Genomic DNA, 13,977 nt, shown 5'->3' on the forward strand with positions numbered 1-13,977 from the left:
TCTGATGATGATCTCATATTATGGATAAAGTGTAGGCGGAAATGCAAGGAGATTCATAGAAAAATAGTTATGTTAGAACTATGTCTTCTGAATATCAAAACAACTTCGAGTAATTACTAAGACAACCGTTGGGGCTCCGAGCCTGTTGGCGAATAAACATAAATTGAATTAAATCAGGAAGTTAAACTTAGAAACTTTTTCAATGTAAGAAAAATATGTTAATCGCTTGGTGCCGGACTATATAACGGATGCATTAAAACATCCCAATACAGCTCCGGAGTTTCTGGCGAGTCACTACAGTAAATACATTTGCAATATATGACTGTGTGAATACCGATTGTGAATACACCTCGATTGAATGACAACAACGAAATAATGTGCTACCAAATTGGCTGATACATTTGAAGTTCCGAAGAAGTTGTCTGGCGTATCTTTGATTTCCCAATTTATGAACCCAGCAGTTATACATTTGTGTAATGAAATGTATTGAATCAAGAAAAGGAATGGTTTGCATTTTTTTTTTTACGTAGGACTACGTCGTACATTAAGGGTGTCAAATCAGAAAACAGGTCACGTTTTTATGAAATAAAGTTAACATTAACACTTTGACGGAAATAGGTGTTTTGGCCGAAAAGTTCGTAAAAACCTGGATGATTTTTATGCTAGATGGTGCCAGAAACCCATCTAGCACAAAATTTCATCCCCATCTGCCACATAAGGGTAAAAACTACCCGGCCCCAAATCAAGGTAAACGAGTAAAACATCGATAAAAATCATTATAAAAGAATTTTTTTTCTCGAATTTACCTTTTTTATAACATTATTTTAAACTCGTAAAATGTCTTCTATTGAAATAATCCAGGCATAAAAATTTTTCGAAGCATTTCGGGCAGTGATAAATTGTAATTGGTAGATTCGTAGATTGGTATGATTACATTACAAGCAGTGACGCCAAACTATGGGATCGAAGTGTCCTACTATGTATTCAGGCCAGTAGGAAACGAAAAACAAATTAGTTTTAACGTAAAACGTATGCTGTAGCGCACACGTTTGAAACTTTGGAATATTTCGCGTCTGCAGTGCTGCACTCATGGTCGTCAAACTATTTTTGCTGCGACCGAATTCTAACGGTTTGCATACCAATCGAATTGAAAAGATTTTTTCTAAGATTGGTTTGATATGCTATACATTACAATCCCATAGTCTGTATATGGTGTAAATTGATGAAAATTGGAAACATTCCCATTTCCCCATACATTTGGTCTGCCCATTTGTGTGCTTGCCCGAACAGAGCTGTCAAAAACGGGCAGCTTATGCAGCCGCTAGAATAGAAACAACCAAAAGGGATAGCGAAAAGAGAATATTCGCGAAGTAAACTCTACCCTTGCATAGTAAGTAAGCGGTCGCTACCGTATAAGTATTGCATCTTCTCTGGGGAAAATTTTCAGAACCTTTCTGTGCCCGACACAACAAAGGTCACTTATTCTGCTCGTTTTGTGTTTTATGTTTCCCGTCGAGCTGTGAACGCGAGCGAAAATTTCACTTGAAGTGCATCTGGCATTGCGATTAACATAACCATCCGAGTCATGGCAAAGCAGGCGAAAAAAGAGAAAAATGCAAATGATTATAGGTCGCTCCCAGCCATCTGTGTTTGGCTTTGCGAATGTTGCTTGTTTTCGTTGTGCGAAACTTAGAACTTGTTCATTTCCTGTACATGTGAATAGCACACCTCCGATATTTTTAGTTGCCATTCGTATTTGCTCTCGTGCGCATCGGTTCTTTTCTGATGCAACAAGCTCCTAGCTTTGCTGACGGTTTTGACCGAGAGTCGACAAACGATTTATCATCATAAACGGTCATTCTCGCGATGTTTCATTTTTATCGCTGCAACTGTGTGCATCTGTTAGACGCGTGTTTGATGCTTGTTGAATGGCTATCCACAACGTTTGCCATCCGTTACTAGCTGACCCAGTAATGGATAACTTTTTCCCCAACCTAATATTTATGAGAAAAAAAATGAGTGGGTTATATCTATGATATAATCGCAAGGTTGACGTGGGACTACCTTAGCTTAGCAATCATTTGCTTGTATTGATTAAACTTTTAATTGAATGAGACAATTTCCGGATTCAATTGAATTCAATATATTAGCTTTGTGAGTAAAAATATTGTATAATGCCATGTAAGGTCAATTCATGCATTGTGATAGATTATGTTCTTCGTTAAAAGTAAATTTAATGACATCCCTTTTACGTTTGGTATGATACCTAAGACAAAATATGTGAACGGAAGAATAATCAAACGTCATCTAATCCAGCCACATCAGACTCAGACACCTTGGTTTTGAAGTCTGTGTGATGCAAATCAAAGACCTTGAGATCATGTTAGATTCCAAGTTAACCTTTCGAGATCACATATCATACATCACCTCTAAGGCGTCTAAAACTCTTGGTTATATTTTTCGGGCAACAAAACATTTCGAAGATGTACATTGCATGAAGGCTCTGTATTGCGCATTGATTCGTTCGATCCTCGAATATGCCTGTATAGTATGGTCTCCGTACTACAAAAATAGTATCCAGCGAATTGAGTCGATTCAACGGAAATTCGTTCGTTTTGCCCTTCGAAAATTGCCGTGGAATGACCCATTGAATCTTCCTAGGTATGAAGATCGTTGCCGGCTCATTGATTTACAATTATTAGCTTCAAGAAGAAAGGTAACCAAGGCATTATTTACTGCCGACCTTATTTCTTCAAATATAGACTACCCTGAACTCCATCGGTTGATTAATTTAAATATTCATCATCGTGTAGTACGCTCACACAGCTTTTTACACATACCACCTGCACGAACCAATTACGGTTATAACGAACCTGTAACAAGTATGTGTCGTGTGTTTAATCGATGTAGTCCATGTTTCGACTTCCATCTGTCTCGTGCGTCCCTTAAAACGCTCTATTCTGTGACACTTGTGTAATAGTTAGATGTAGCTCGTAGTAGAAATAATAGTAGTTGTAGTAATAGCAGTAGTTTTATGTTGATTAAGGCAAACGTTAGGCCTGTTAACATTTGTAAACATAAATAAATAAATAAATAAAACACATTTCAGTCGGAACAAAAATGCCCCCGACTTACATGTATTTGCAATGGCAATTTCCCCACGCTCCTTGGATTTAAAGTCTGTTTTAGGGGACCACATTTTAGTCGGAACAAAAACATCCCCGACTTTCATGTATTTGCATTTCGGTGAGAACAAACGTCCCCATACTTTCATATATTTGCAATGCCGATTTCTCCAAGACTGCTTGGTTTTGATGGCTGTGCTGGGGAATCCGTAAATCGGGCCAATCAAAACGAGGCAGTTAGGGCGTTTAGATAACGCTCAACATTTTACAGTTATTCAATTGTTTATCTGATGAAAAACAACATTTTATTAATTGCGATAGAAGCGTAGAAATATTCCCTATCAAGTGATGCAAACATCTTTCCGATCCGGTAAGAAATGTTCGAGTTATAAGCATTCGGAATCTTTCATTTTTTCATGCATGTTCTGTGTTTGGGTTTTCATTTTACCCCCCATATACTCCGGTTAGCCGTAGTCCCACGTCAAAAACAGTAAATGAATTTCTCAAACTAGCAATATAATTATGCTACAAACCGTTCACTGTACACAACGATCCTTGCACGAGAGCCCAGCATGACCTGGGTTCTAACATCTCCTTCGACCTCCGAAGAAGAAGTTTTGAATCAGATTGCTTTTTTCTCTTAATTGCGACCGGCATCACTCAACGTCACTTCGAATTATGCACAGCCGTAATGAAGAAAAATGTACACCGATGTAGCTTTCCCTTTCCCAACGCGATTTTTTTCTGCGTTGAACTCGGGTTGTCCAACTGGACTTCGAGGTATGGCACTAGCAGCGATACCATACTTGCACCCTAACGCTTTACCGACCCAGTACCAATCTCGGCACATGCTAATAAGATATGAAAATTTTATTAACTTCATTTTCAACGCACTTCAGCCAATATCGTATTACCATAAACCTCTTATTAGGTATACACTACAAGCCACGGATCAAAGTGAAACCTGGAGGTCGGGAAGCAACATTGTTGCTCACGACGGGCCGCATATGAAAATCTTTCTTTCATCAGCTATAATTGGCATATCTCGTGCGCATGGCGGAGAAACGATGTGTGATAAATGTGTGTCAATTGTCAATCACTAACATTGCTACCGAGCGGCGGGTGCAATGAGTTACAGCGCTGATTTATTCGGTTTGGTATGGCCGTTCTTGTGTGGCCATTACAGGGATGCATTTTTATTTTTGAAAAATACAAAATAATTGTAAATAAAATAAAAGCATGTCGAAAATCTTTACAAATGGATAGAATTCTCTGCAACCAAGATTCCTCGACGGTCATACACAGTACAATCAGGTTATTATGTCAGTTGACTACATCTTCTATTGATAAACAGCCTAATGACATGACAAACGCAGATGGGAGAATTAGATCATTTTTTAATGGTTTTTTTTTTCATGTGGAAATTTTTTTCGAAGATTTTCGTTGTACAAAACTTATGCGTTGAGATTATGTCCCGAACAAGCCTCATAGAGAGAAAAAGACGGGTGGGTGATGTCGGAAACATAACCGGAGAGACGTAGTACTACATAGTTCATTATATTGCTCCGTGGATTAACCGCGAAAGCGAGTGCCATAGTTATTCTTTAAGCCTTACCGAAATTTGTCAGTGAGTGGTAAGCGCTTACTCTTTTGTTTTAGTCATGGCTTTTACATTACCTGACCACTGGTGTACACGATTTTACAGAATAGTTTTGGTGGCTCGCTGGCCGCGAAGTAAACTCCACCCTTACATAGTGGGTAAGCTGTCGCAAGCGTAAGTATTGTAAGTATCCGGAGTATTGATTTTTTTTTCACTTCGGATAATCGAATCCTCCGTATAATCGAATGATGAAAAAAACGAATTTTCTCTCGATAAACGTAATATAATTATGATTTGCGCTTATTTATTAAACGGTTTTATCTAGCTTGGCCCGTTTGTATGTTTGTGACTTTGTAAATTAGTAATTTTGTCTGTAGCGCTGTACCACATTAATAGAAATTTAACCCCCTCCTGTTGACCGGTTGATCTGAAATTTGAAACACATTTTTATCTCTTGAGTTATTATAAAACTGCATATTCCATGATCATGAAAATTCAAGATGGCGGAAAAATGGCGGATTATGTACATATTTCCTCAAAATCCCATATTAATTAATATATAATTTCTAAATTCTAATTCTAAATTCTAATTTCTAAATTATAACTTCTATAATATGGGTTTTCCCAAAACCCCACTGCCACCGGACTGAACGGTGTCTTATAAGCCGTCGCCCACTCGTCAAATAGTCTCGTTGGCTTGCTCGCTTGCCTAAACAATAAGATCTTCTCTCCCAATCCCATTACTTTTCTGCCACCGGACTGAACGGTGTCTTATAAGCCGGTGCCAACTCGTCAAATAGTCTTGTTGGTTCGCTCGTTTGCCTAAACAATAAGCTCTTCTCTCCCAATCCCATTACTTTTCTGCCACCTGACTGAGCGGTGTCTTATTAGTCGCTCGCTTGAACACTACTATGCTCTTCTCTCCCAATTCCATTTCTTTTCTGCTACCGGACTGAACGGAGGCTTAAAAGACGGTACTAACTCGTTAATTGGTAAATCCAATCCAATCCCATTTCTTTTGTGCCACCGGACTGATTGGTGTCTATTAAGCCGGTACCCACTCGTCAAATAGTCTTGTTGGTTCGCTCGCTTGCCTAAACAATAAGCCTTTCTCTCCCAATCCCATCACTTTTCTGCTGCCGGACTGAACGGTAGCTTATAAGCCGGTGCCCACTCGTCAAATAGTCTTGCGGGCTTATTCGCTTACCTAAACAATAAACTCTTCTCTCCCAATCCCATTACTTTTCTGCCGGACTGCACTGAGGCTTAAAAGATGGTGCCCACTCGGAAATTGAGGAGTCCAATCCAATCCCATTTTTTTGTCACCGAACTGAACGGTAGCTTATAAGCCGATGCCCACTCGTCAAATAGTCTTGTTGGCTCGCACGCTTGCCTCTTCTCTCCCAATCCCAATACTTTTCTGCTGCCAGACAGAACGGAGGCTTAAAAGATGGTGCCCACTCGGAAATTGACTCGTCAAATAGTCTTGTTGGTTCGCTCGCTTGCCCATGCAATAAGCCGTTCTCTCCCAATCCCATTACTTTTCTGCTGCCGGACTGAACGGAGGCTTAAAAGATGGTGCCCACTCGGAAATTGATAAATCCAAGCCAATCCCATTTCTTTTCTGTCACCGGACTGAACGGTAGCTTATAAGCCGGTGCCCATTCGTCTTGCGGGCACACTCGCTTGCCTAGACAATAAACTCGTCTCTCCCAATCCCATTATTCTCGCTTGCCTAAACAATAAGCCTTTCTCTCCCAATCCCATTATTTTTCTGCTGCCGGACTGAACGGAGGCTTAAAACACGGTGCTTACTTGGAAATTGAGAAGTCCAATCCAATCCCATTTCTATTCTGCCACCGAACTGAACGGTAGCTTATGAGCCGGTGCCCACTCCTCAAATAGTCTTGCTGGTTCGCTCGCTTGTCTAAACACTAAACTCTTCTCTCCCAATCCCTTTTCTTTTCTGCTGCCGGACTAAATGGAGGTTTAAACAGGGTGATTGCTTGTAAATTGAGAAGTTCAATCCGATCCCATTTCTTTTCTGACAAAACATGAGCAAAAATTCAATTTTGGATGTAGGAACGTAGACTAGTATCAAACTAGCCCTAGACATCTTTTATTCATTCATTTAAAACGCGCTTATCACTTTAGTTTCATCAAAAGCGGTTTTTCTAAAACGGGCATTTTTGCGTATTGAATTTCATACGCTGGGCACTAATGGGTTAAAAGGATTTTTCGATATTTGATTTCGTTGGAAAGTTACAGCCAAAAGTATGAAGTCACCTCAACGGATATAGTATTGCTGTATGAATTTTTAAACGCGTTTTTCTCGAAATCGTGTTTTTTTCAACTACTGGTATCGATATCTCCAGATCTACTCGACCGATTTGGCTCAAATTTGTTAGCAGCATGTAAAAACGAATTATTCAAAGCGTTACATAGCCGTTTTTCGATATCTCATTGTTTCGATTTTTTATGAGCTTCTAAACAGCAATTTTTCATGAAAAATAAATCATTTTCAACGACAATGGCCGCCGTTTTGGTAATTTTTTGAATTTTTAGTTAATTATCCACAAATTATTCACTTCCAGGCACATCCCTCGTACTCCTTCAGCTATGGCGTGAAGGATTTACATAGCGGTGATGTGAAATCACAGTGGGAGACCCGTGATGATGGCGTCGTGAAAGGCCACTACAGCGTAGTGGAGCCGGACGGTTCGATCAGGGAAGTTGATTACACAGCTGATTCGAAAACGGGATTCAATGCGGTAAGTTTAAATAATTAATTTTGTTTCGATTATCTCAACACAACGTAATTTACGACAGGTGGTCAAAACGCATGGTCCAAACGCTCACCCCGTCGCGGATGAGGACGATCACTATCGGTACGATGAACATCACTCGCAGTCCAAAATCAATCACTTCAGCAAAAATCAGGACCACATCATTCTGAGCTCTGACGTTCCGCACCACGAGAGACCCATTGCTGAGATCAGTGAAAAGAAAAGAGCAACTCCAACACTGCTTGAGTTGAAGCCACACGTTGATTACGAAAAGGGCTATCAATCGGCGTATGATGACAAAGAGGAGTACTATAAGCATGAGGCCGATTATTCAAACGACCATTTCCAGCCGAGCGTCCGCATCGAGGAAGTGAGAGCTCCAGACCTTTCGAAACTCAAACCCATATCGCCTTCGGTTGATTTCTCTACACTGGGAGAAGCAGATTTGAGTCCATACTACAAGAAGGATGTGATCTATCAACCATTCGCCCAGTATAACAATCAAGTGTCACACCCAGTGACTCTCCAGAAGGCCAAGTTCATCGGCATTCGTCAATCGAACCAACCGAAAAAGAATCTACTAAAGCCTTTCACCACACCCGGATTGAAACACTTTTCAACGCCAAAGGTGTATCAGCTGAAGGCCCGCGGTGGCCCTCCTCGGCCAGATTATTCCAGCTATTTCCAGCCTCCGGTGGTGCTTGGCAAACGCCAGGCAAAAACTGGCCCCGTATTGTTCTCTAGCTCAGCACAAACGGCTGCTTCCGAAAAAATAGTTCAAACGTTACTCAAACAACAAACGCATCAACGGGTTCCTGTTTATGCCAACAAATACTCGTAATTTTTGACGGGTATCCCATCGTATTGTGCAATATTGGATAGAATGGTAATTCTTCCTGAACTACGGCACGTAGGTTAAGAAAAATCTGTACGTGAGAAATGTTCTCGTTATTTATGCATCACGTGTTATTTGTTGAAGTGATCGTACTACTTAGTTTATAGTTTAGGGTATAAGCAAATCGCATTTAGATATAGAAAATAATTGATTAAATAAACATGTTTCTCAGTAACGAGTATTTCACATTGCACATGAATATGGACTGAATCCGAACAACCTGATCCCAAAATATACCGCACATGCAAAACATGAATCATTCAATTCAATACACCCACTCGTTGCCAATGCTCATATGTATTAAGATCTGTATGCCCCTGGCAGTGACCTCGAAATTCCGCTCGAGCTGATTAGTGTCGAATTTAATCGACGACTGTGTCGTTCAACCGAACTTTTACCTCCCCCTAAATCACGATCACCGCTCCGGACTATGCGCCATCAATCAAACACGTGTCCTTTTCATGGGTAACCCGAGCCCAAAATTCCTGTACACTCCTTTCCCCACCCAAGGGTTCCACTAAATATTTCTACTCTTATGTTTGCAATGATGTTCATTAATCGTCAACTTGGTAAGGCAGATAAATCATAAATGCTGCGGTCACTAGAATGGCGCCCTTGAGAGTTCTAGGTGGGCGCGCGCTGGTGCGGCACACATGTAGTACAAAATTTTCGTGGGGCACGCCATATATCACGGTCAGGGCATAGCCCTCGCCGGTGGCTCTAATCATGTGTCCCACATGTCGCACCACAGTGGCACCGAATTGGGGCTACAGATGCGAGTGAGGAAAAAAACCGCAATCCGTGACCCACGCCTCAGCTAAAATAAAGTTGCGAATATCGGCGATATGTTGCACCTAAACTGTGCGCTATTACCATTAAAAGACATCTATATTTTCCAAATCGACTTGATTTATGTATTCCACGGTCTTCGAGACAGGTTGGGCTTGCGGTTTCAACCCGATTCACTCACGACGGCGGTTTATGGTTCAGTTGGTTTCATTCAGATGGATCAAATTCAAAATGATATCAATGAAAGCAGGGTTGGGTTTCAAACAAAAATAAAGGTTGCTAATGGATAATTATTCGAAAAACGATATCAGTGCGTAGACCTCGGGGTGAGGAAGTACGAAAAGTATATTTGGAATAGTTAACAAACAAAATATGGTGTCGTCACTGATTGCATTTAATGTTGAAAATATTTCTAATTTTTGGTGTTTTGAGCCATATATTCGGGAAATCATGCAAATCTTTCGAACGTTTGATTTTAGACTGATGACAATTGTATTAACTTATTTAAGTGACTTAAAGGGCCGAAAAACAGTTTCGATGAAATGCTTCTCGCTGCGGACCTTCCCAAAACCATTATAGAACATTATGTGTGAAGGAACCGTTGAAATACCGAAAATAATGTTTTAGAATGACTCTTTAGAAGAGATCAACTGGAAAAGATGGCATCGGAGCGGAACTTATCAAGATGGACCCGAAAAAGTAGATTAATTGTCGGCACCGACTGATTGTCAGAATTTGGGAAACAGAGAATATGGGGTTGTTTGCCCTATCTTCAAGAAAGGCGACAAAGTAGACTGTGAAAACTTTCGGGCAAATACCGTCCTGCATTCCGCTACAAAGTTTGCAATTCCCAATTTGTTTTCGCTGTTGAAAATGGTGGCTACGATCTGCGGACACCATTGGTTTATTTGCTATAAACTAAAATGGAGAGGGTAGTATCCAAAGAATTTTATTGTAACATCATCGTAGCGTTTGGAAACATATGTTCCAATTATCATATTATTTGGGGGTCTCCGTAGCCACATTGGTTACGCGTTCACTTAGTAAGCGATCGATCGTGAGTTCAAAACTCAGGGCCCTCACTGACCATCTTTGTGTTGTTACGGAATAACTATGTCGACGTAACAATCATCAGCGATGGAGATCGATCCACGGTCGAAATAAGATCGATTCATCCATACAACTGCTCTGCTCTGCAAGAAACATCGGGCTGCTGTTCTATTAATAACTCAACAATAATCATATCAACTGTCTCCGCTGTTCGGTGGTCTAACTGAATTGAATAGTAGATGAACAGAAGTAATACTCTAACGCCTAAATGGCTACTATGTAAATGTACCATATGCAATGGTATAGAAGGGAATACTCTTACGCCAAAAAATGGCAACTGTGTAATGTGCTAATTATTGATATGATAAACATGTGACATGTACACGATTGAAAAATTCTGCTCTGTTGCAGCAAAAATGCTAATGAGTCTAAAATAAACAAATGGAAGAAAAAAGAAATTATCATATTAAGTATCAGACTTTACATACGGTCTTGGCTGATCGCTGTCTAGAGTGACACTGAATGACACTGAAATGAAAGTCACTAAGTATTAGGTGTATCGGTAAGTTTCTTCGGTTTTACAACAGATGGCGTAACTTGATTAATATTCCAGTGAATCAAATTTCCAGACATTCGTTGGAAAGACATTCGTTGTCATTGCGCGTCTTTTTCAGTATATGCCAAAAAGTTGAAGCATAAACAACATAGTTTTTTGCCACTTCGAATATATCAAATTTCGTACCAACGAGAGTGTTTTTTGCGGGGATTGTTACTTCATTACTTCAATATGAAGAAAAAAACAGGAAGTGGGTTATATCTATGGTATAACCGCAAGGGCGACGTAGGACTATCGTTGATTTAGAGATCATTTGTTTGAAGTTGAATCTAAATCCATCCTGAATGAATGAATAAATAAATATTTGGGTGACTTCAAAAACGAGAGTGTTACGTTGGAGACTCAAGGTTTTATGCATCCAATATTGGATACAAAAAACCTTGTTCTGAAGAATAATCTTCAGAAGCTTTCCTGCTAACTGCACTTGATTGACAAATCACAAAACCAAATGTATGTGGTAGCAGTATTATATGGATAGAAAACATTAAAATAAACTCGCTTGAATGTAATTCTCAATTCCAAGGGGAACTGGCAGATTATTTTTCAGCAACGATCATTTCTTTCCAGGTTTCCTCTCGATTACCAGCAAACGAAAAGAGTTGCGCGCGTGTATGTGTGTGTGTGGCGGCTGCTTCTATGTCTTCCCGAGGAACCGTATTTCGATGCTGATACTCTCTTGGTCACGAGAGTATCAGCATCGGCTTTTCTGCGCTCCCTCACAGTTAAAACAAACTGATTGCATTTCAGGTCAGGTCAGGCCAGGTAATGAATCCCTCGATCCCTCGCCGTTCAGCTCGTTCAGTAACGATGTTGTCTTGTCGATGTCCTCAGGCGTCGTGCACAAATTACGTAACGCTAAAAATCCGAATTTTGAACCGCCTCTCCCCCCCCCTTTCGTAACGCAATTTCCTATCTCTAATAAGCAGAAAGTAACGCAACATCTACCCCCTCCCCCCTTATCGCGTTACGTAATTTGTGCACGATGCCTCACGAAAAATGAATCGGTTTCACCACCAGAATATCATTTCAGTATGCTTTTCGTGCGTGATTGAATCGAGAGAAGGTGTGGTTTACGATGGCAATTTGGAAGGCAAACTAGAGGAGAATGAACTCTCTGAGTATGAAAATTTCGGCGACTGAGCAATAATCGATTGAAAATTATATAATTTTCGCGATACGAAACATTTTCCGTTTTTCATGTTATGCATCCAATATTGGATACGAAAATATCCTACTGATGGGAAAGAATAATCTTCAGAAGCTTTCCAGCTAATTACACTTGATTGAAAAATTACGAAATCAAATGTATTTGGTCGCTGTGTTCGCCATATAATTAGAAAACATTAAAATAAACTCTTTCGCATGGATGTATTCTTCAATTCCCAGGGAACTGGCAGATTATTTTTCAGCAACGATTAGATCTTTCCGGAATTTTCTCGATGCTGTATGGCATCCAAACGAAAATTCTCGTTTCAGTTTGGCCTGCAAAAAACTTTTCTAAACTCTAATCCATCAAATTTGGAGCCCTGAAAAGGGCCGATGATTATATGCTAAGCTAATATAGCACCCTCTCCTTGGATTCGATGGGCCAGCTGAATGTCCTTGGGCATGATGTGACGCGTTTTGCGTGGATAGCACACAAATTTGTATCTTCGAATAAGCCTCCTGCAGCGTCATAACCGCGGAACTTTGGAAGCGCAAGTCGGTTTTGAAGTCCTGAGCAATTCCACGTTCCAAAAGCTGCAAAGGTAGCTTGCGGATCAGCAATTCGGTCGACTTCCGATAGCGATGAATTTCACGCAAAGTTCCCGGTCGATAGCGATGTGGCTTCTTCACCTATCCTGCGGCTGGTGCGCTTATCCGAGCTGCTTTCGTGTGCCTTACCACTGAAAGACTAACTATCTATCTACTTGGTCCCAAAAAAACGAGTCGTCACGGTGCGAGAGTAGAGTAAGAAATGAACGAAAGCAAAGGAAGCGTCATTTTATAAACCATAAATGTATAGAATCTAAACCCCACCCTTATTATATTCGTTGCTTACCCTGAGAGAGAAACGAATAACATCGAAGTAAGTATACAGTAATGTATTTGAATCCGGACACTTTACGTTACATTTAATACCATACCGCAGCCACAACATTTTCTGCATGTTGAATTAATGCGATTGATAAGTAACTATCAAGAAACTATCAGTAACTATATTAGCAACTATTAATCGCATAAATTCAACATGAAAAAAATGTTATGGCTGTGGTATGATATTGAATGTAATGCAAAGTGTCCGGATTCAAAAGCATTACTGTAAAAAAGAGTTAACTCGACTGAAATTTTTTCGGTTCGACCTGCAAAAACGAAATTAAGAGCCCCCGCCGACTGCAGACTGACTTGTCGACCGATAGTTCGGTCGGCTTCTTAATCAGTACGGAGAAAAAAGTCTGTAGTGTACAGCATAATGCATAGACGTAAGTATGAGCTTCCCCATCTCACATTCCAATAAGATTAATGGGTTTCCAAGTGGGCGCGCTACATACGGATACGAATGATTTCAATAACCTGTTTTCGAAGCTATCATTAAGCTATTGAAACAATTTTTCGACTCAATAAATAGCAATCATATAACTCTTGGACATTTTATCTTTTGTATGAAATGATTATCATACTGTTCCGTTGATCCGAAGCAGAATGAATCACGCTTAAAGAAGGAATGGATTTTTTCTTGGAATTTAGTCAGCAGAAATAATGCCCTTTCCCAACAATTAAAAACGACAAACGATAAACAGTTTCATCAAAGTGATTTCTTCGATATGGGGATATATTCACTACATCATGTCATATATTTCATATTTTTCATTATGAAATCCATATCCATGGCACCTATCGGTATCGAATTATCATCGACACCACGATTTTCGCTAAATGCTCCTTTCAGTTCGGCCTGTAAAAAACTTTTCTGAACTCTAATCCATCAAATTTGGAGCCCTGAAAAGGGCCGTTGATTATATGCTAAGCTAATATAGCACGCTCTCCTCGGATACGATGGGCCAGCTGGATGTCCTTGGGCATGATGTGACGCGTTTTGCATGGATAGCACACACATTGGTATCTTCTAATAAGCC

General features: G+C 40.1%; 1 protein-coding gene across 1 annotated transcript in view; it reads left to right on the top strand.

Moving 5' to 3' along the window:
• The window catches only part of LOC129769233 (uncharacterized), a 58,073-nt gene extending 49,539 nt beyond the window's left edge, over window positions 1–8,534 (top strand). Inside the window, exons 3-4 of the mRNA XM_055771344.1 lie at window positions 7,320–7,496; window positions 7,555–8,534. Of these exons, the coding sequence (XP_055627319.1) occupies window positions 7,320–7,496; window positions 7,555–8,352 (975 nt within the window). The 3' untranslated portion in view covers window positions 8,353–8,534. The remainder of the gene's footprint in view (window positions 1–7,319; window positions 7,497–7,554) is intronic.
• Window positions 8,535–13,977: the final 5,443 nt, after the last annotated feature.

The sequence above is a fragment of the Toxorhynchites rutilus genome, chromosome 2 (genome assembly GCF_029784135.1).
Source record: "Toxorhynchites rutilus septentrionalis strain SRP chromosome 2, ASM2978413v1, whole genome shotgun sequence".
Lineage (NCBI taxonomy): Eukaryota > Metazoa > Arthropoda > Insecta > Diptera > Culicidae > Toxorhynchites > Toxorhynchites rutilus.